Source organism: Ascaphus truei, chromosome 2 (genome assembly GCF_040206685.1).
Source record: "Ascaphus truei isolate aAscTru1 chromosome 2, aAscTru1.hap1, whole genome shotgun sequence".
In the NCBI taxonomy this organism is placed as follows: Eukaryota; Metazoa; Chordata; class Amphibia; order Anura; family Ascaphidae; genus Ascaphus; species Ascaphus truei.
Genome location: NC_134484.1, coordinates 351363435 through 351387382, shown reverse-complemented (window position 1 = coordinate 351387382; position 23948 = coordinate 351363435). Strand labels below are relative to the sequence as shown.

Sequence of the window (23948 nt, the reverse complement as noted above, 5' to 3'; positions counted from 1 at the left end):
CGCAGAAACTTGTGGGATTCCCTGCTCAACTGTTTGCCAGGAGAAAACATCAACCACAGGACACTGATTGAGCTGATATCCACGGCGCGATTGTAGTCTCTCCGTCTGCACCCCTGGGACACAATTACAGCATGATTGGAGCCCAGCAGAAGCCATTCAGATTGGAGTACACCAGTGATCTGGATCATCTTGCTTCAAGTGGAACCTGGTAGTTACAGCCAAGCAGAAACCTAACCTGTTATAGGTTTATCTACAATGCGATTTTAACCCTTATGTTTGTGAGTGTGCATTTATAAGGTTTCTTCAACCTGCCAATTGTATTAAATGATAATACACTATGGGGCATGCGCTTGTGATTTTTGTTTTTTAGATTCTTTTGGAACTTGATTTATTTGGCTGAAGCTGCTCAGAACCTAGGATACATTTGAGCCATCTACCCTATATCCTTTTCTTATACACCGGGCACCATTGTATTGATTTTTATAATTGGATAGGATTTATTGCATGTATAAATTTTTACAGCTGGAAATTTTTTTTTTATATATATATATATATATATATATATATATATATATATATATATATATATATATATATATTTATATAGCCCCACACCTCTGGAATTCCCTTCCCCTCAATATCCGTCTAGCACCCTCTCTATCCAACCTTTAGTCCGTGGGTGTGCGCGCGTGCGTCAGTCGGTGGGTGTGCGCGCGGGCGTCAGTCGGTGGGTGTGCGCGCGCATCAGTGGGTGGGTGTGCGCGCGCGTCAGTGGGTGGGTGTGCGCGCGTCAGTGGGTGGGTGTGTGCGCGCGTCATTGGGTGGGTGTGCGCGCGTGTCAGTCGGTGGGTGCGTGGGTGGGAGACGGTGGGTGACTTACGTTGACCGGGTGGTGGTTCCTGGCAGCAGACGGTTCCCCTCCTGGCACTGATATCCCCAGTGTTGTTAATGCTGTGTTGCGGCCTCCGGAGGAGCTCCGTGCAGTGGGCGTCGGCGAGGTGAGGAGGAGGGGGGGCGAGGTGAGGAGGGAGGGGGGGTGAGGTGAAGAGGGAGGGGGGGTGAGGTGAAGAGGGAGGGGGGGCGAGGTGAGGAGGAGGGGGGGCGAGGTGAGGAGGAGGGGGGGGCGAGGTGAGGAGGAGGGGGGGGGCGAGGTGAGCAGGAGGGGGGCGAGGTGAGGAGGAGGGGGGCGAGGTGAGGAGGAGGGCGGCGAGGAGGAGGGGGGTGAAAAGGAGGGGAGGGGGGGGTTAATGCTGGGTTGCGGCCTGTGGAGGAGCTCCGTGCAGTGGGCGTCGGCGAGGTGAGGACCGGGGGGGGGGGGTTAATGCTGGGTTGCGGGCTCCGGAGGAGATGAGCGGGGGGGGTTTATGGTGTTGCGATGTTGTTTGGGTGGGGGGTGGGGAGGGGGAGTTAATGGTGTGTCGGTAGGCCTGGAGCAGACTGCGATGTGGGCTGGGGGGGGTGGGGGTGGTGTTTTTAAGAGGCGGTGTGTGGATGTGATCGTGCGGTGTATGTTTGCAGTGGTGAAATAAATATTTATGGAGGAAAGAGTCTGTACCTGATTGGTAGCAGGTGTGCAGGGTTTTGTCTGTTGAGAGTTGTGAAGCGTTGTCCCAAAAAAGTTTCCAATGTCTCAGAGTTGCAAATGTCTCAGAGCAGTGAGGGTTAGGTGCTGCGATTCCCAAAGCTCACTGAGGGGTGGGAGAGTGTGTCAGTGGTGTAGCTCAGTGAGGGTTGACACAGTGTGGCAGTGGTGTTGGCCGCAGACCAATGAGAGGTGTGCGGGGGCGGGCATAGTGCAGGGGCGGGCATGGACGACCAATGAGAGGTGTGCGGGGGCGGGCATGGTGCGGGGGGGCGGGCATGGCCTGAGGCGGAGTGACAGGCCGAAGGTGCAATGCGATTGTCCCTAGGGACACCGGACATCCAGACAGGCAGACAGGCATACAGTGCTTTCAATTATATATAGTAAGATGTATTACTACTGTGAAGCGCTATGTACATTTATGGCGCTATATAAATAAAGACATACAATACAATACAATACAATGTATGTCGCAAAATGCATTATGGACTAATTGGGCATCCGTACTCCTTGTCCGCACACATCATCACGCATCCTTGGTACTGTGTGAAGGAAATGTGAGGCAGTTCACCATTTTGGAAGCATTCGTATGGCGGCAAGCATTTTCCATTATACAGTATGTGCTTTTACGGATTATGTTTGTGAGTGTATTATCTTTCACTCTCTCCAACGTTTCATCAGTAAAAACGTACTTCACCATGGTATGTGCCTCTGTTTGCAATTTGTCTTTAGGGTTCCATTGAAAATAAGATTCAGCCCTTCTTTGGAGAGCAGCAGACGGTCTCTGGACCATCCCATAAAAGCTTAATTTGGATATTTATCTAGGACTCCATGGCTTTTGGATCAGTTACCCACTATTGATATAGGTTTTGAACTGTTGGTGATTGTTTTTGGTGTTTTAATACCATTATTATTTATACTTATCACATAATTTCTTATTTATGGAGTTTTCTTCTAATTGAATAACATTTTGACATCAATTTGCATAACACACTATGTGTGGGTGTCGTTAATATAACAATTCGACAAGCAGAGCGGAGACGTGTCTATTCCTATTTCTAATACTTACAAGAGTGCCACATGGATGTACATACATTAAATAGCACCTCTCTTATTTAGAGTTGGATTAATGGTTGTTCTTAATTTAAGACCCCTTCTTAATTATATTACCTATAGAGACCAGGCGCTAATCATCATACTGCACATTAAGAATCCAATATTTGCAACATATATATTCTGGAGCCCTGGCTGTAACTAACGTTTTATTGATGCACAGGTGTTACCTGGCAATACTTGCTATTCTTGAGGAAAGACTAAGACCTAGGAGAAGAATGGAAATAATGTATAGGGCTGCAGTTAATGTATTTGGCATGCCTGATTACAAGGTGCTCCAGATGTACTGCATAACACCTAACACCATGGAATATTTGGACCTTAGACTGATCTAGAGCAGCTATCTCTCCATTGACCAAACTACTGACATTTTTGTGCTATATGGTAATTTCAAGGTACTGGAGCGGTTTCTGTAGGCATTTTTCAAACTGCTTTTCCTAACATTTGAAAGCGGGTGTTGAGGGCATTACGTTACAGAACAAAACGATTAATTAAATTCCCTGAGGATCAACAGGCCATTACTAACATGAAACAAAGATATTACCTGTTAACTCACTTTCCATATGTTCTTTGAGCTGTGGGCTGCACCCACATGGCATTAGTGCATTCACAGAGGGATTAAGTACAGAAACTGGAAACTCTTCCATTTCATAAATGTACAGCTCATTTGTGAGGCTTCACTTACCATCATCAATCTTGTTGCTAAATACCCTGGTTGCAGCCATGACATATGATTGAGAACGACATTACAATTACGCATAGCCAATGGCGCTAATCTAAGACTTCATTATCGTATTTTAAGACTCTAAATAGGCTCCTGATTCCAGAAATAGTGATGGTGTGGCGCTAAAATGTTAATGCCACCACTAGTTTTGCACTACACTAAATCAAGCTCACAGATACTGTAGCTGGGAACCCATTGCTTAGGCTTCCAAATCCTGAGCTGATGCGTAAACCAGTTGTGTGCATATTGAGAAGGAGCTTTGATGAACGTTGTTTGCCTGTGAACAATTTAATCAATATATCCAAGCCCAGACAAAGGAAATAAAAACACACCACAAGCCCTTGATAACCTAATTTGGTAAACCACTAAATAACTGCACTTAGAGAATTCAGAGAATGATACAATTGCAGAACTATTATTTAGTTGCAACACCAGGAAAATGAATTTTCACAATGAAGCACTGTCCAGGACAGTGGCTCCGTCAATGTTTTATGAGAAGATCTCAGAAACAGAGATGCAAGCTTACTGTATGTTGATCTAATTTGAATGACCATCTCCATAACTAGCCACCAACTGCAAAGAATCAAATGAGAAACAGAGAAGGATATCTCACTAAGGATCCTTGAATATGTCACAATGAAAGGGTGCAAGTGTAGTTTCGATGAGCGCATACAAAAAGGAAGAGTGAAACATACAGTGTATTTAATAATTATTAAATATATATTTATCTCATCATCCCTGGTATTAACCAACATCATATTGCTGATTTGGGGCTATTTGTGCCTCTTTTCTGTTTACGGGTATATTACACCGAGCACACCCCAGCTGATGACCACATCCAGTGACTGAAAGAACCTGTGTTTAAAGACAACGCTGAGGGATTTTACTCATACATGCCCGTGTGAGTACACATAGTATTTTAATATCCCCCACTTTTCACCCAATTGCAAGTTGACACTTGTATACACTGTATGTTTCTCTCTTCTTTTTTGTATGCGCTCATCATTACTACACTCGCACTCTTACCAAGGATCAGGGGACGATCCTTCCGATTGAGTAGCAGCATTATCAGGGCCAGTATCATTTGTTTTATTTCATACTCTTCTTATTTGAGCCCTACCTAATTTAGGGGACTATATCATGCCCAGCTATTCGAGGGAGCGCCACTGTTACCGTATTTGCACAATGAAAGGGTGGCCTGATGCAAAAGCAAATTGCTCTGCAAGTGTAAGCAACTACAGGAATTTCAGACAACTTTCAATCATAGAGAGCAGTAAGAATGTATTACCGAAAGGTGTTCAAAAAGAAATGCTGCAAAAGGTGAATGAAGTTCATTTTGGAGTAGAAAATTGTTACAAAATTGCACGAGAAGTGATCTTTTTGCCACGAATGAAGACATTGCAAACTGTTTTCTATGCTTGAAATATAAATCAGGCAGAGCCACAGACGTCTCACCCAATTCCACTTAGAGGTACTGATATATTTACCTGGAACTGAATGGACTATTTAATAGACACAAATTATTATTCTCTGTATAAATACATTTGCACACTAAGCAATACTAGCAGCAAATTTGTGATAGCAAGTATGATGGGCATACAGTATTTGCCTGACATGGTATTATAGATGAAATCTTCAGTGATAAATAGACACAATTTTCCAGTGCTGAATTTAGGCAATTTGCTAAGGGTTGGCATTTTTATCACTCAACATCTATTCCAAATTACCCTCAATCAAATGGATTAGTGGAAAGTTCAGTCAAGACAATATAGAACTTTATGAAAGAAGCGTTTAAATGCGGGGGTGATTAGTATCGAGCTTTATTAGTTTACCAAAGCACACCACTGGCCAATGTTTTTTTTTCCAGACCAATTGTTGAAGAGGAGAACGATTAGATCAAATTTAGTGACAACTTGCTAAAGTCTCAAGATGATTAACAAATAAGAGAAGTGAAAGAACAGCAGAAAAGGCAAACAGAAATATTACTTTGACGGAACAGCCCGCAGAGAATTGAGTTTGTCTGCAGGATCTCATCTCTAATATCTGGTACATGGAACAAGACCAGGGAGACACATTTCTGAGAAGTTGACCTGTGGATAATACATTAAATTGTAGGCGTACCAACCACAAATGGGGACCCATCCCATATACCTGAAACTGATAATGAGGAAAAGGGCATGCAACAAGATGACCACTCAGATTCCGCTGAAGGGCCAATATTAAGATCAGCAACGAAAAACTAATTGTGACTTGCTAAGTCAACGGGAAACAAGGCAGTTTCAAAATTAAAGAAGAAACAGCGGTCAAGACCGCTGTGTATGTGCTACAGAATAGCTTATTTGTATATATGCATAGATATGTTTTTTCTTGGTAGGGAATATGTGGTGATATGTACATTGCATAATATATATACAGTACCTATTCTATTGAACGTAGTTATTAACAAGGGAATAGAGAGGATCCTTAGCAGTGATGCAGGGGGAGTTGTCATGTGATGCAACTAGGAAATCGCTGAGCTCCACAAGATGGCGGGAGCTTGCTATTAAAGTTTGTCTTTACAGCTATATACACCCAGAAAAATCATTACATACCTGATAACATATTATCATTTTTTATTGATGGAAACTTCAAGGTCATTTCATGCTTGTGTCTGTGAATCATCAGGTGATCCTCAGTTGGGAAACGCTGTAAGGCAAAAAAAATAATATATATATCCATGAGTAAAACATAATAAATCCTTGACAAAGAATTCTGAAACTACTGTAGATAAATTTGGCTGTTGAGGCAACATGATCTCTTGAAGATGACTTCTAGTACATTAATAAGTAACTAGAAGTTGCTTGCATTGGATATAAACTTACTAAAAGAATTAAGAGTGGAATTCAAAAGAAAAGTGCATACTTTTTAAGCATGGAAGGTATGAATTGGCTGTATCACGAGCTTAGGCGTTGCTTGACCTTCTGGCAGCAGAAGTGCTAACTACGCATTATTTTTCATGGCTATTGGGAAGCCAGTGATCTTGCATGTACATTTTATATCATTTGTGTTCATGCAGTGTTCATAATAAGATGTAGGTAGGTTTGTGCAATTGGCACCTTACTCTTGTAAACTTGTATTATAAAGAGTATTTAATTGAAGTACTCTTGCTTTGTTTAATATTGCTAAATATTTTTCTGTTACTTGTACTGATCTCTATTTGTTTAGTCTTGTCAAGGTTTGACACTACAAGAAAATAATTGGTGGCACTCTGGGTAGTACAAGCCTTTAGAACACTGCCAGTGTGTGCAAATGTATACACTAAGGGCCAGATCCACAAAGGTGTTGTATAGAGAGAGGAGTGTTTAGGGAGTTATGCAAGTCAATGGTTATCCTACTAAGATGCTCTCTCTTTCTTTTTCCCTGCTCTAGAGCTAGCATAACTTTGCGCTACAAAAACATTACGTTGTTAATGAAATATACCATGGCTATTGTTTTTGCATGTAATTAGCTTTATGGATACACGTTAACCTCAGGGAAAATAACAACCATTACTTATTTAGGTAACTTGATGTTATGAGCCCTGATTTAACAGAGCTTTGTGGATCCAGCCCTAAATGTGTATATTTAGTCATTAAAATGTATGTACTTCAAAATGCTATGTTACCATAAGATATATTTTACTGATGCAAAGCCAAACAATTTAATACTTGCTGAACATTGCTTTGGCATAGAGAAGCTAGAGAGGTTAATTTCACAGCATATACCTCAACAACATACCTCATTACAGGGGGGCTCAACTCCAGTCCTCAAGCCCCCCCAACATGTCAGGTTTTCAAGATATCCCAGTTTTAGCACAGGTGGCTCAATCAGTGGCTCAGTGTAAGACTGGGTCTCTGATTAAGCCACCTGTGCTGAAGCAGTTACTGATTAAGCCATCTGTGCTGAAGCAGGGATATCCTGAAAACCTGACCAGTTGGGGTGGCTTGAGGACGGGAGTTGAGCACCCCTGCTTTACTGTATATAAGTGCACTCTTATAAATTCCCAATTCATGATGATTTTTGAGTGATGTCATAATGTCACAATGAGGCATGTGATGAGGATACAAACGGGACGTAAACGTAACATCCAATTTTTCGGACTGAATGAACAGCTTCAGCCAGTATTTTGAAGACGAGCCCTTTAAAATACTTAACTGGTTGTTTTAATTACCCATCACAAAATAACAGAAATGAGTACCAGCTAAATATGGAACCAGGGTATGAATTTTTGTCTGATGTTTATATACAGTATTACTACATATTGCAATTTAAGGGGGGTGGGAAAGAAAAGAGGCTAATTTTGAGATACTTCCCAGCAGAATGTGGGGTCCTTTGAAACTAGATCTGGAAACCTCTTACCAGAGACAGGCCCTTTATAAGGTGAACTAACTAGCAGCTGGACAGTTCCCTTGTTAAATATGCTGTAGGGCAGGGGAGAACAAACTTTTTTAGCTGCGCCCCCGTCTGCTCCTCCTCAGTCTCGCACCCCCCTGCACTTAGTTTGGCGGTGTCAAATGACGCAGCGCGGTCACGTGACGTGAAGATGGACGTGTGACGTCACTCCGCATGACACCACTGCATCATTTGACACCGCGTTGCCATGGCGATGGTCACAGCAAATCTCCAGAATCCCAGGTAATTGAGGTTGCAGAGGCCTCACGCGATCCCCCAGCATTTAATTTAAGTGCCTCGGGGAAGAGCGCGGGACCTCTGCAACCGCCCCGCGCACCGATGCTGTAGAGTTCTGCGAGAGGACAGGCCATTTCTGTTTCAGACCACAGAAATGTTAAAATTGGTTGAACTGGTTGGTTCTGCTTCAGACCACAGAATTGCTAGGGTTGGCTGAACCCCAGACACTCCATCTTGATCTGCCTATATAACCTGACCGTGTTTGTGTTCCTGTTGCTAGTATAACAAGTGGGTTTCCTGTGTGTACAACCCTGTTTTATTTCTGCCTCCTGTATATTTTTAAATTCTTGACCAGAGCCCTCTCTTGAACCATCACCTCACCTTGTCCTTTGCTACTTGTCTCATTGGTTATTGCCTCAGATGCTCTATTCTTCTGCCTGCTTTTTGGTACTAATTGCATTACACTCTTCTGCTGTCTATGTCCCAGCCACAGCCCATGAACACAATATTCTATTAAACTGGATGCCATTTTGAAGATAAAGAATAGTTGGCTCATTTGAATAATAAATAAAACATCTTGGCATCTAGAACAAGATTGTGATCATCAATCTGCCACATGTCTGCGTGACATTATTGCTTTCCATGGTATTTAAGTAGTGTTAATTCCTTCATTTGACTCCTACAACAAATCATAAGGAGAGGAGGCCAAGTAAATACTGTGCTGTAGGGTCATTTCTGATTGGAATGCAATAGCCAAAAGTTGTCATTCAAAGGTCCCTGTTTAATATACTGTGAAGACATCTTCCATTTGCTCTGGAAGTGTTTTATTCATTTAGATTGAGCTAAAATCTTCCCCAAGAGCAAGATACTTCACAGCATATTCAGTGGGGACAAAAAAAGGAAGTTTGTGTTCGTTTTATATATGTATTTTTAACATTCATTCATTATTAACCCCTTCAGTGGCTGGAACGCATACCGTTATCACAATGAACTGTTTCACTTAATATAGCTAGTAACATTTCTTGGTACAGAAGAACAGTTAAATAAAGCTGAAAGAAGGAGAGAACAGAGAATAAAATATATCTAAGTAAAGAAAAGATTATTAATAAATAGATAGATATCTAGAATGTCCCTGGTTTTGACAGCATTCAGAATAACGCATGAAGGCAGAGGGTGCAAAGAATCCCTGGAGGTTAAATACCAGCTGTCATTCAAACCTCCATCTGACGACCTAAACTGCCCGTATTACTCCACTGAAGCAGCACTGGACTGGAAGATCAGCTTGAAAAGATAAAAGGGGTTATTGATAGTGAAGAAAGAAGAAAAGATGAAGGCCTTGTTGAGCTCAAAAAGGGACACCTATTATATTAAAGAAGTATAGAAAATGGAAGAATCAGTAGAGTAGATTTAATAATTTACAAGAAATGGAAAAACAACATATTGGAGTATGAAAGCTCATCAGAAAAAGCAACCCGAATAATCATTCAATTAACAATGAGGTACAAGCTTTAAATTACCCAAGTGTACGCCCCAGTACCAAGTCACATAGGCCAGGAACTGGAAGATTTCTGCCAACAATTTAACAACAAAGGATCATCACTGGAGATTTCAATGCAAAGATTGGTGCCACAGCAGAAATATGTAGTGTGTAAGTATGGCTATGGCAACAGGAATGAACACAGTGTTAGAAGTTTTCACATTCTGCAAATTCTAGTACTCTATGTCAGGGGTGTGCAAAGTGTTTTAGCTACGCGCCACCCCTGTGTCCCGGTCCCTGCGCCCCCCCACTCGAGTGACCCGGCATCAAATGATGCCAAGGGTCACGTGACGTGACCCTGCAGCGTCATTTGACGCGCGTTGCCATGACGATACATCACATGAACCCGCAGCGTCATTTGACGCCACATCGTCACGGCGACGTGACCAGAAGCCGACGGAATCCTTGTAAGTTGAGGTTGCAGAGACCTGGCGCGGTTCCCTGGCATTTAATTTAAATGCCTCAGGGAAGAGCGCGGGGCCTCTGCAACCACCCGCGCCCCCCCCAGAAAAATCCTGCGCCCCCCAGTTTGCACACCCCGGCTCTATGTCATAATTTCCTTCTCCAAGAAGAATCCAAATAGAAAATAGACATGGAATCTCAAGAATTAAACAGACTATATCCAAAGAAACACGTGATTGAAGAGCGTATCGTACTTAACCGTTTTGACATAAATAGTGATCACTGATTGGTTCGCTGCAAATTTCATCTTAATGCGAACTGATGATTAAAAAGAAGACATAAACAATCAACATCAGGAAGCCAAAAATTAACAACAGATAATTTCAACTAGAACTGAAAAAGAGCAACAGCTTGCTCAAGATGCATGGGGATACATAAAAACAAATATTTCTTAAAAATGTATAAAGATCATAGCTGAAAGCGCAGAAAATAAATGGAGGCGTCACAACCAAAATAGTGCAAGAAAATATCAGAAGAGTTACAAAGGAAACCACAAGTAATGAGCAATCGGAAGATGCAAGAACAAAAATATAATATTTGGAGCTATGCAAGACGATCGGCAAACATATAACTGAAGAAATGTAACTGTGATACGGTGAAGAAAACTATTGAAGATGAAAAAAATGAAAGAAGATGAAGCAGTGAATTATGATTGAGAAGAAAGAAATCCCTGAACTCAAGGTGATCGACAATAAAAGACTGTGCACTTATCATAAACAAAGTCAAGGAATTATACAAGAAATTGTACAAGAACACAAATAAACACAAGGCATAATCAAGCAGACAAAGAGCAAAAAGAAACCAATACTGATGTACTATGCGTCTCTCCAGTATAAGTAGCAAAGGCAATCAAATCTATGAAGAAGGGGAAGGCCCTAGCAGAAGATGGAATTACAAATGAAATCTTGAAAGAAGCTTGGGAAAAAGTAGAGAGAATCTGTGCAGAGCTCGTTACTACTTCAAGAACAAGAAAATTACAGAACACTGGAGCAATGTCACAGTTATCATCATCCATAAGAAAAGAGATAAAGAAGACCTCAAGAACTGCAGACCAATCAGTTTACTTCCAATCACTTACAGTATTTTTACGAAGATACTCATTAATCGGCTGCAACAGACCCTGGACTTTTCCTACTCTAGAGAAGAAACGGGATTTTGTAAGTTGTACAAGAAATATATTTTTCGAACTAATAAATATAATCTACATTACAAAAAAGCATTTGATTCTGTCTACACCTTAGCCTAAATGCATTGAGAAGACAAGGGCCCAGTTCCTCAAAGATCCGTTAAACCAGTGCTAACAAAGGTCCGTTATCAAAATGATTAAATGGCTGTTATTTTGAGGTTAATGCATATCCACAAATAGGAGAGAGAAAGAGGGAGTGAGAGATGAAGAAAGAGGGAGAGAAAGAATGTTACTACCATAAATTATATATTATACAATATATACTGGTATTGTCTGTCATTTCCTTTGACTATACTGATCACATGATTGTATATTCTGTAATAATTCTATATTCTGAATAAGGATATCAAGCATAAATATTTTAAGTAAATTAATAATTATTTGAAACAAAGGTGGTAGAAAAGATTTTATTGCCTGAGCTGCAGCAATCTTCAGAAAGCTTGGGGAGCGCAGGTACAGGGAAAGAGAAACAAAAACACAATAGTGTAACACTGTATCTCCAATGATAATATAATGAGTAATCTGGTGAAGAAATTACATTCACATTCTATAATTATCAAACAAGCATGTATCCATCGTGGAAATTAACAGGTTAAAGATATTTTCTTCCAAGGGTTGAAGGTATCTCAGAATTAAAGAAAGAGGAATACGATAGATATATAGATCAGACAAAAATTTAGAGAAGAGAAGAGGTGGAGACACTGTGTCTCAGCGATATCACCCCCACCCACGATGGTCTTGGCGTCCCTCGTGATGCCTCTGCGTTACTTTCGGTAGGTGATTTCCGGATACAGGAACCTCTGTCAGACCCGCATTTCTTTCTCTCTCTCCACAGAACGTCTCCAAAGATTACAACTCAACGCGTTTCACCTTCAGCTTCGTCAGGAGTTGTAATCCTATAAAGCTGTTTCTACTGGTGAAACTCCTATTTGCATATATCCAATTAAATGCAGAGAGCAGATTAAATGTCTAATCAGTGTAACACATACGGGTAATCATTTATACATAGTAATTAAAATACAATAATAGTATGGAGCAAATACATACAGAGCAAAATCTGAAATATTGATGTTGGAAATCGAACAATAAAAATACATACAGTACATAAATACACAATAAAAAAATATAAAATCTCATAGAAAATATACATTAAAAACTATCTCTATCAGTGCCCAGAAACAGAGAATATGACACATGATAATATAATTAAATGTCTATTACATATGTTGCCGATGATGTAAAATGCCTATAATACGAATTAAATTAATAAAAATGTGTTTACCCAGGCATGGTCTAAAGTACTAGATGACTGTTGTAATAATTTAATGCGACTGATTGTTGCACAACACAAAAATAATTGAATTATTCTAGACCAAGATATTAATCTTATTAAACGATAAATTAGAGCCTCTGGTGAATAAACCCCCTTTTAAAAATAAAGGTGGGGCACTGCAGAAGAAATTGGATACTTTAGAGAGTGAAATCATCTTGGGCAAAAAAAAGAAAATTTGCCAAAGATGAGGACAACTACACTATGTCACGTACGGCACACCTGTGACCACATGGCCTGCATACTCTAGCTGGCCCACTTTTTACCTTCCGCAAAGGTCCCTCAAATAAACAATATCTCCCTCCATCCATCCCCATATACCATCTGTCACAAACAGCACACAAGTGAGCACGTGACTTAGAAATGAAACCAGGGTTAATACTGTAGCCAACTCACCTTGTTTCTGCACAAGGTACATTCAATGAGTTAATATTAACCCCTTACTCAATTGCAATCATATCTACTTGCTTCCATCATCCAAAATGTATTCAAAATATGTCATTAATATATCTGCCAGGGTCTCAGGTCCCTATTTTTTATAGAAAAAATTATGCACTTAACCCACAAAAATCTGTTGTTGCAAAATGTATCAAAAAATGCAAAAACTCTCTCCAGAGCGGGACACAGTTCATTCAGAGCCCCAAAGCATTACTTATTAAAGAATTGTTTAATAAATATAAAAATACAGTGTTTCAGATTACAGAAAATTACCATTACAAGAACATACAATAACAGTAAATGCAAAACAGTTTCTTAAAATAACAGGATTAAAGATAATACAGAAATCCCTATACAATACTTTACCATATGCCATACGTTTTCCTCAGAGATGTCACTGGCATAGAAATATGAGAATTAACGTGGTTGGTGCAAAACACACCTCTGTAAAAATTCTGATTTCATAAATCCAAGGCAAGCCCTATATACCATTATTTTCCCATTGAGAACCACATAAGCCCACCCCTGTTGTAAATTAGCTGCTAGGTTGAGGGTTTTTATGACAGAGAAAACAAACTCCTATAAAATATGTTTAAATCTTTGCCTCAATATATAAAGCACTCATAACTTCCTTTCTGTAATACTTAAACCCACGTGAGTCAAATCAATAGATTCAGGCAACTATGATTGATGTAACGAGACTAATTATGATGATCTTGCTTTTAAATTTGAGTGACAAAGGGATATCTGTCCTTTTCACCTCTTACCCATGTAGTGTGTGGTATGGTTTGAATTGTCATTTTCCCACGATTACAATATATACCTGTTATTATGCAGAGTAGATGTCACATGATATTCTCATTTTTAATAAAGTCACTCTTGGTTTAATACTTTCTTAGCTCTGCCCCCTGAACTTTGCAGAACCCTGCAGAGAATGCCTTTGAAAGTAGTTCTAAAAGGATCCTGTTTATAAAGTTGTCAAAAGAGCCATATTTTAATCCCATCTCTGGCAAAACAACTGCCCTTATCTTGAGACTCTACCAGCTCCATACAACACATCTTGTACTTTTACTGGGCCATAAGTGACAACCCACTAATTATGTCCTTTTTGAAGCTCTGGACAAACCCAGGAAGAATCTTGACCTGTCATAAACACAATATTTTATATTTTTGTAAATCAAACCGTAGCTACATTAACCCCTGAAGCACCAGATTAATTAAAATATTTAATATCTCATGATATTATCATGACAGGCTATAAAAGAGGTAATCAAAAAACTTGGAATAAAAATACAGTATCAATAGATACCAAGAGAGAAATAGCAACAAATATGAGAATTCTGAAAGACATGAGACTAACACGATAATACCTCAACCGTATTATCTCACACATAATTATGGAAACAATATAAATCCATACTACAGAGGCAATTATTTTCATAGAGAGAAACGATTTTACAGAGGTAATAATAATTTTTATAACAAATCTTCTTTTTCACGTGGTGTGAGATACTCTCCCCCTAGGGAGAATTTTCCCTTAGGTAAAAGAAATCGGTACCATGAGGGAAAGAGATATTGGAATAGACCTTTTATTAATAAATATGATCATTAATAGTTTAATAAATTGTATAATGTGAGATCAAAACCTGTTGATCTCAATGATAAGTATGCACACAGTGATGAGAACGCCAATACAAATGAATCGCATTTGTTAGGGGCAAGAGAATGTTCACATTTTTGGGAGATCAAAGGCTCGTAGAAAAAGAACACTAGAGGAAAGCGACGCAGAAGAAGGAAAAACAAATCAACAAAGAACTGTAAAATGAATAACGTGTAAGAGATTGTTAACACCAGCATAAACTAGCATTGTTTCTAAAGGCGGTACCTTTGTCCCTACAATTGGCCCCAATAATTTTTAAATGTTTATCGGTGCAAATACATTTTTAATAAAATTAACTACCTACAGATACTTTTTTAATAGAGTTACAGATCAATGTGCAGTGATTGACTTTGAGACTAGAAATAATATTGCTCAGAACAGAGAGGAAGATTTTATAGATACACAAATGAAACCTCATTCCAAATTTTATCCGAGTAATGACAACGATCATCATCTGGAAGTTTTTTTATCAGATGATAAATAAAGACTTTGAAAAACTTTCTGAAAATAGTACGAAATGTACAAATAATTGAACAAAATTAGAAAGGGATGCTTTAAGCCAATAAATAATGAAAGATGAGAATATTAAAAATAAAACAAGCTGATAAAGTAGGAATTGATGTAATTAGGGGCCGAGACTATTACATTTAGGAGTCAAAACGGATCCAAAAAATGAAACAACATATTTGAATATCAAGAAAGATCCAGCGAAATAATAATTGGAAGATCTGAAGAGTCTATTACTTTAAGGTAAAAGTTTAGGCATTTTAAAAGAGGAAGAATTTAAATAGCTTTTAAATCAAAAACTGAAAATGCCACACTTTTATTTCCTCCCAAAAATTCATAACGATATAAAAAATCCACCTGGGAAGCCTATTATATCGGGAATTAATTCGCTGACCTTGAATGTATCTGAATACATATATTATTTCCTTAAAAATTTGTGTTAATCTTAAATCTTATTTAAAAGATACTACAGGTATAATAGTAGCCTTAGAACAAACCACATGGGAAGATGATTAACTTTGGTTCCATGTGATGTGACATCGCTCTATACCGTGATAGATCATAATAAAGATACAGATGCCATTAAGAAAGTTCTGAAAAAAGATGAAGTTATTGCAGAGGCACAAGCCACTTTTATATTGGAAGGAATTCATTTTATATCATAACTTTTTGGGGTTCAATGAGAACAACTATCTCCAACTACGCAGTAAGGCCATGGGGACCTAGCTATGCTAACCTGTTTTGGGATATTTGGGAGGAAGACCACATTTGACCTGAAGGTGGGTTTGGTGTGAACCTTGTCCTCTGGTAAAGATTTATTGATGACATACTGTTTATATGGAAAGGAGATCAGGTCTATTTGGACCGTTTTGTAGTTTAAATTCCAATTATTTCAATCTGAAATTTACATAGCAAATTAGTAAATTAGAATTGGAGTTTTTGGCTTTGACCATATACATTGAAAACAATGAAATACAAGCTAAAACTTATTTCAGACAAGTAAATACCAATAATTATATTTTAAATTCCAGTTGCCATCACCCTAGATGGCTTTATAACATCCCGTTCAGACAGTTTAAAAGGATAGTAATAAAGAAGCAAGAAACCACTATAAGGACTCAATACCCCCTGATGTATGATGTGAAAATTAAAAATATTTTTTAATGCTATATTAATTAAAATAATGGGTGTTAAAATTCAACATTTAAAAAGAAGGGATATAAAATCATAGTTTTAGAACATCCTTTATTACTCAATATAATAGAGAGGCTTTTAAAATAAAAGGTATCGTTTTAAACACTATCCTCCTTAACGATCCCATTCTTGGAACAATCTTCCGAAACATCCAAATATCATCTTCAAGAAAGCTCCAGATTTAAAGAGTAAGCTACATAGCACTTTTAAATCACTAAAGAGTTCCAATACTATTAATTGCCTCAGCACACACATAGGTGTTTTTGGATGACTGCACTTTTCGTTCAACTGGGAAAACCAAGTTCTCACCTAAAGTGTCAGGAAAATCACGAGAGAACATTATTTGAATTGCAGGATGAATCATGTGGTATACCTGTTGCAATGTTCCTGTGGGTTACAATATGTGGGTAGAAACACTAGGCCACTTAGAGAGCATATTCTAGAACACGTGGGTAATATTAGATGTAAGATCTTAACCTACAGTGTATCTAGACACTTCAATAGATACCATTAGGCCAACCCACCCACCGGGACTATACTTCAAGGGTATTGAACATGTCACCATAGATTGGTATGGTGGCAATTGTACCACAGATTTAGCAAAACGAGAGACGTTCTTGTCCATAAGCTAAAAACTTTGACTCCAGAATGTCTGAATGTTGATACTGACATAGGGGCATTCATAGGAGATTAAATTCCCCTTTTGTCTGTAGTTTTTTTTTTTTTTCATATTAGGATCCCATATGTGTCTATATGATTTGTATTTTATTGTATTAATCATATGTCTATTTAATAATTTTCTTCTTATTGTAAGCATCTGACATAGATGACATATATACTAAACATGTAATAATATTATCATGGGTCATATTCTCTGTTACTGTGTATTGATAGAGAAATTTTTAATGTATATTTTATATTTTTTTATTGTGTATTTATGTATGTGTTTTCATTGTTCGGTTTCCAACATAAATATTTCATATTTTGCTCTGCATGTATTTGCTCCATACTATTATTGTATTTTAATTATTATGTATAAATGATTACCTGTATGTGTTACTCTGATAAGACATTTAATCTGCACTCCGCATTTAATTGGAGGATATATGCAAATAGGAGTTCCACCAGTAGACAAAGCCTTTTAAGGGTATTTAAGACCACATAGAATACATCACAGATTACAACTCCTGATGAAGCCTAAGGCAAAACACATTGAGTTGCAATCTTTGGAGACATTCTGTAGAGAGGGAGAAAGATACGCGTTTCTGATAGAGGTTCCTGTATCTGGAAATCACCTACCGCAGAGGCATCACGAGGGACACAGAGACCAGCGCGGATGGCGGTGAGACACTTGCTTACAAACGAACTATTTGTGGAATTCTGTGTTTACTGTGTGGTTGAAATATACCAGTTAGTTATTAGAAATACTGCATATTGCTAGCATAGTGAATCTAAGTTTATCATATGACTTGGTAACCACAGTGATTGACCACCATAAACTGAATGAGACACCTTGGTCAAGCTATACCAAATATTGCTAAGAGGGCGGAAAATCTCTGTGGTAAAACAATGACATGAGATTCCCACAAAGCAAAATACTATGTGGTGGCAATTAGTATTTATAGTAAAATTAAATATTGTTTTTCTTTACCTAACCCAACCCCCAACATACACATTTTTTAATTATTATTATCAATATCATTGAGTAGCTTACATCCATTGGGAGCATAACGGCATTGAAGAAACAGAAGATGTAAGGTACATGTTGCACTGTTATACTGTTGGGTTTTAGGCTTAGTAGTGCAGTGATCTGCCCTTAAAATATGTCTTTCCCCTACTGAGGTGACAGTTTCACTGTATTCATAACGTCTCTCTGAACCAATAAGTGAGTTCTACTGTATGGTATGGTAAGTATGGGAGCAATTTCTGAGTCATCTCTTGGGATCAAATAAGGTTTATGAACAAACCAAAATGTACTTCCGCATTTTGATTAATATTAATGCTCAGCCTCTGATTTATAATCGTAAGGAATGGGTTCCCATCCGTAGCCCGGTATTTTATTTCTCTCTGTGAGATCCTGTTATTGGTTGCTGTACATCTGGCAGAAACGCAGACACTCAGAACAAGATTCAGCGTCACTGGAATGTGGAAAATATTCTACATGGTGCTCAAGTTGAGAGAAGAAACACTGGATAACTATGATTTTTTTTTTCTTATATTGGCAAACACAGTTCTTTTTTCATAGTAATTGGCAGGGACCAAAATTAAGTCACTGCCGAACTGCTTTGAGAAGTTTAACTGGTTCCCGGCCACAGCAGTTTTGTACTTTACAATTCATACAGCAGCAGGGCACTTTAACACTAAAAGGTTTAACATTACTTTTGTTTAAAACAAAAATATCAGATTCCTCATAAAACACTGACTTATTCTTATTGTGAAATGTCAATGAGGGAACGTGCAAACGAGGTCACAAGATGTTTTCTCATTTATTAAGTTTCTGTAGGCCTGTGTGAAATGTACCTTCTATAAGCAGTTACAAGTGACAGGTTAAATGTAGAGTAGACCTGGCTAAATATGACTGGGTTTTCCCCTTAAATTCAGTTCCCTATAAAACTAAGTTGGTTCAACTACTGTAATGGTGAAAATACTTGGTAAACAGACGTTTTTCTTCCCAAGCCCCCCGCTCCCCCCTCCCCAACCACGCCGAAATAACAAGTGTAGGGGTTATGTATAACGTCCAGTTGTAAAATCAGGAAAAAAGTGGAACAAAAACATTGCACCACGTTTATCAAAGAATATGGTCCCATGGTATACAGTACAATAGGATTTATCACTTTGATACATATAATATGGTACAGGGTGTTTTTTTTATACTGTTTTGTCCTAATTGTAGAGCCAGGAGACTTTGATACGTCATTCCCTTGGGCCGCGATGTATCAAAACTAGCACAAATTGTATACTTTACATCTGTGTCTCTTTGAGTCAGTGTATCAAAGTCTTTACTCCAAGTTTTGTGTCTCGTGTGTCAGCTTGAGATTTGGAGAGTGTCAATGTGAGGAGTTAGGTAGGAGATCCATGACACAAATTATAATGACTCTCAATTTATATGCACCACTTATTTTATAACGTTCATTTATGTGAAAAAAAAATCTGCCAGGTCTGAGGTGGAGTAAACTTATTTGGCTGACAATGTGATTCACGTGTAGGAAACTCATTTTTACATGTTGTCAATGAACTGTATGTTGTACATATGTCCTGGTGAATTGAATTTACATGCAGATCCGTAGGGCAGTCTACATGCTCTTCAATCAGACTGAAAGGGATAAAATAAAGGCCAGAATCTCCAACCTCCATCTTGTCATGAAACACCAGTCTGCTTGAACTTTTCCCTGAATTGAATGGTATATGTAAGCAGAAAATTACAGATATGCTAATTGTTTTCAGTTAAAGTAGAACATAGCCAAGGCTATAGATAATGTGTATGAGTGGAAAATCCCCAGCTAGGCTGTCATTTTAGTAATATGCTAATATTGTTACGCCTATAATTAACACCTTATTTTCCTGTACAATTAGTATTGCTTTTCCGTAATAAAGTTGAAATGAGGGATCAGACTTAATCTGTATGTTTGTTCCTTCATTTACCGAGCGCTCGTACGTCATCAGATCGAGATCCAACAGCCCAGGGTGTGGTTGTCTCCCCGGGTCAAGCAACACTGTTTCCAGTCACCATGGCAGGCTGACCGAGAGGTCCCCGGCCCATTATAATTATCAAGACCGAGACAGACCGAGCCACACAGACCGAGCTTACACAGACCGAGCCAACTAACAGTTTCTATGCCACACATCTCTCATAATTCAGATATGTAGGGTTGTCAGACGTTCCGTATATACAGGATTGTCCCTTATTTCATTAACCTGTACTGCTGTCCCGGAAATGTCTGTTTGGATGTATCATTGTCCTGTATTTTAGTGCCTTGACGTGAAATGCCTGAACTTAAAATTACTGTAATAAAATCAGTCATAAAAACGTAATAGATTTCTACTTGAGTGTAATAGTTACATTTTCCGATAGATGCTGCCTTACTAAATTATTAAAATAATGTTCTCATAATACCATGACACCCATCCCTATAGGCGTTCCTTTTGAATTTTTTTGCAAACTATAATATGAAACTGAGGAAACGAGTTTAGATGATCAGGCTGAGTTACAAACTGGATGCATCTTTGAAAGTCTCCGAAAATAAGATTTTGAAGGAACTCCTTTAACTAACCAGAGCAATTTTCTCAAACAGGCAAGGTTATGACCCAGATATAATAAGGGGTTCTGTGCCATCAACACCTTCCAGCACTGGAAGACACATTACGGGCAATTTAATTTGGAGATTAGAAATATGACACTTTTTTAATCTCCTTGACCAGAATACTTGCTCAGGAGGACAATATGCCCCCAGGGTCAGCCTTGGTACAGCAGCTAAAAGAAAGCTGTAAAAGCATTGGGAGATGACATTGCAGCTTACTTTCGGGTGACCACAGGGTCACATTCGTAGTTTTCTGTTAATACCAGTTAAATGTAATAAGCATAATATTTCGGGAACCCCAGAGGTTGTGGAAACGCGGTTTGTCTCAGTGTGTATCTGCCGCTGACATTAGAAACAGTAATAACATTTAAAAAACCTACAAAAATCAAACAGTGCAGATTATTACTCTAAACTAAAGTGATATTAGCAAGGGGGGAAAGACACAAGGTCACATAGAAACGGATGGATATTATTAGATTTGCAAGAACTAACCATTTATTTGACTTTGCCCATAGTTCCACTTAACCATTTCCCATATAACATACTGATGCCCATTATGTCGTTTTCATGCAGAAGTTCCTGAGATATGGGCATCAGAGAATGATATATGGGAAATGACACCTCTAGCATCTGATAAAAACAACCATTCTAGAGTTTCATACACTGTCTCTGCACAAAGCAGCGGAAATTCCAGCCGTGCCACCTTTTTATATGTATGCAATAAGAAGAATTCTTCTCAATGCCTCACAGAAAGTGGTTACTTTCTCATGACTTAAATGTTGAGGAATATTTGTGTCAGTTCAAAATCTACATTTTTCAAGTTTTTTGCTCTGCTGAATCCTGGGAGTTTAGGTGGCACATTCATTGTGGACTATAGAAGTATGTATTCAGCCATTTATCCCCAACTTGTTAGAAGTGCTGCTGCTTTATGCTAGTACTTATACTGTATGTATGTATGTATATATATATATATATATATATATATATATATATACATATATATATATATATATATATATATAAACAAAAAACAAACAAAAGCGCAAGCTCCATAGCACTTAACTGAGTAAAAAATAAGGTACATTTATTTAAAAAATCAGCAACCCATAAGAATGTGCACTTACAGGATTTTAAACAGAACCATTCGTGGGAGAGAAATCTCTATTGTGGTCATCTGCGGTGGTAGGGTGAGTCCCAGGTTTGCAGAGTGGATGTAAACAGCCCAGGTTCACCAAGAACTCCTATCCCAAATTGGCAGCAAGATAAAAAGGCATCCAATGCCTGCACGTCCTTTGCTCCCTCTCATACAATGGTTGCTAGCACTTAAAATTACCGCCAGCTGGAGCACAGGGAAGCCAGGGACACCAAATACACCAACACGAATGCGATGACGTCACAGCTCTACGCGTTTCGTCACACTGCGGCGACTTCGTCAGGAGTCTATATATATATATATAGGCTCAGTGAGTAAAGACACTGACTCCTGCACTGACTTGGAAGCAGGGGGAACCTGGTTCAATTCCTGGTGTCGGCTCCTTGTGACCTTGGGCAAGTCACTTTATCTTTATCTTCCTGTGCCTCTGGCACCAAAAACATAGATTGTAAGCTCCACGGGGCAGGGACCTGTGCCTACAAAATGTCTCTGTAAAGCGCTAAGTAAAACTAGCAGCGCTATACAAGAACATGCTGATATATATATATAATATATATATACATATATATATATATATATATATATACATATATATATATATATATAGTCAGATAAGGCAGTTGGCACTTCAATAGGTGCTGGTAAGACACAGGTGCACGTCCCATATAGAGAATGTAGTTATACGTTACCGTTCCAAGGATTGGTAAACAAGAGACAGCACTCAATGTTGAAAATCAAAGTGTATTAGTGATAGCAAAAATACATCCAGAACCATACAAATAAAAGCATTTCGTTAGCCACAGAACGGTATCATCTATTTATTTTTTGATTATTGAAGCTCGGCTAACACGGTACTGATACCTCTACATGTATATATATATATATATATATATATATATATATATATATATATATATATATATATATATATATATATCAGAATTTGGACACTATCAGTATGGAAGCAATATGCATATGTATTGTTATACTTTACTACTTTCCCTTATATCCACCAAGAATATATTCTAAATTCTCTCTTTCTGCTATGTAATATTATTGTTGGGTGATATATACGTTTTATGCAGAGCGCTTAAGAGCAGTAACTAACTCAGTAGAAATGTGCAACATGTTCGCCAAAGAGTGTGAAACGTGCCCTTTTTTTCACAAAAATGTTCGTATACTGTGCAATGGCGAGCTCTGCCGAAAAAATGTGACAAACATTAATTGTCAAAGTGCAAGGTCAACTGGCCTTTCATCTATTGCCATTTTTGACAACTTTTATGAAAAGTCACTTATTTTTAAGCGATAGAAAAGTACTCACCTGCGAGCAGCCTGGGGCATTGCACACAAAGGACCTATCCTGCTCCAAATTCATCTTTGATTCCTCATAAATCTAGAAGAGATAAGGCTTTGTTTAGTCATTTTGTATTCATACTTTGGTCCAAATCACCTTTCAAACATCCCTAGATCTACAGTGCAAATGGGAAATGAACGTGAAGCTGTGGGGTAGCAATATTATTTATTTCCTCTAGTGTTTGCACAGATGTAAACATTTTGTTTTAATCAGTAAAAATATCCCATTACACCTAAAAGTATCATTAGTCATTATTTAATATTTTAAAACTAAAGATGGATTAGTGACTCTTTAAAACACGTCATGGACTTACGGGCATCATACAGTATTATGCTCAGTTTAGACAAGCTTGGAATACATCATCCTAGTGAGAGTAGTCTGAGCAGTTACAACACCAGGAGAAGTGAAATTGCAGACGACCATCTACAGTAGTTCAATGTTTGTCAACCTTTGGGTTCCCCGGGCATCCCTAAAGGGTTCCCTGTAATTTTTAGGTAATTTTAAAATGGTACCAAATAAGGAAGAAGTTACAATGCATCTGATCTCAGATGCACTATTAGAGAGGGTTGGGATTCCTTACAATGCATCTGATATCAGACACGAAGAGAGCTGTGCACCAGTCGTGACGGGGACAGCGAGGAAGAAGGTAGTGTGGACTAGGCAGACTTCCCCCTCAGGTCCCAGGTAGGCCCAGAGCCACAGTGGCATTATATCATACGGAAGGCCCCCAGATAGGGACGCTTCCCTTAGTACAGCTCAACCC

At 38.6% G+C, this 23948-nt stretch overlaps 1 protein-coding gene across 1 annotated transcript in view; it reads right to left on the bottom strand.

The window, feature by feature from the left end:
- CREB5 (cAMP responsive element binding protein 5) overlaps positions 1–23221 on the bottom strand; it is a 370960-nt gene extending 347739 nt beyond the window's left edge. Inside the window, exons 1-2 of the mRNA XM_075586852.1 lie at positions 23153–23221; positions 6011–6104 (exon numbers count right to left, since the gene is read on the bottom strand). Coding sequence (XP_075442967.1) covers positions 6011–6104; positions 23153–23206 — 148 coding nt within the window. The 5' untranslated portion in view covers positions 23207–23221. The remainder of the gene's footprint in view (positions 1–6010; positions 6105–23152) is intronic.
- Between the last annotated feature and the right edge of the window lie 727 nt (positions 23222–23948).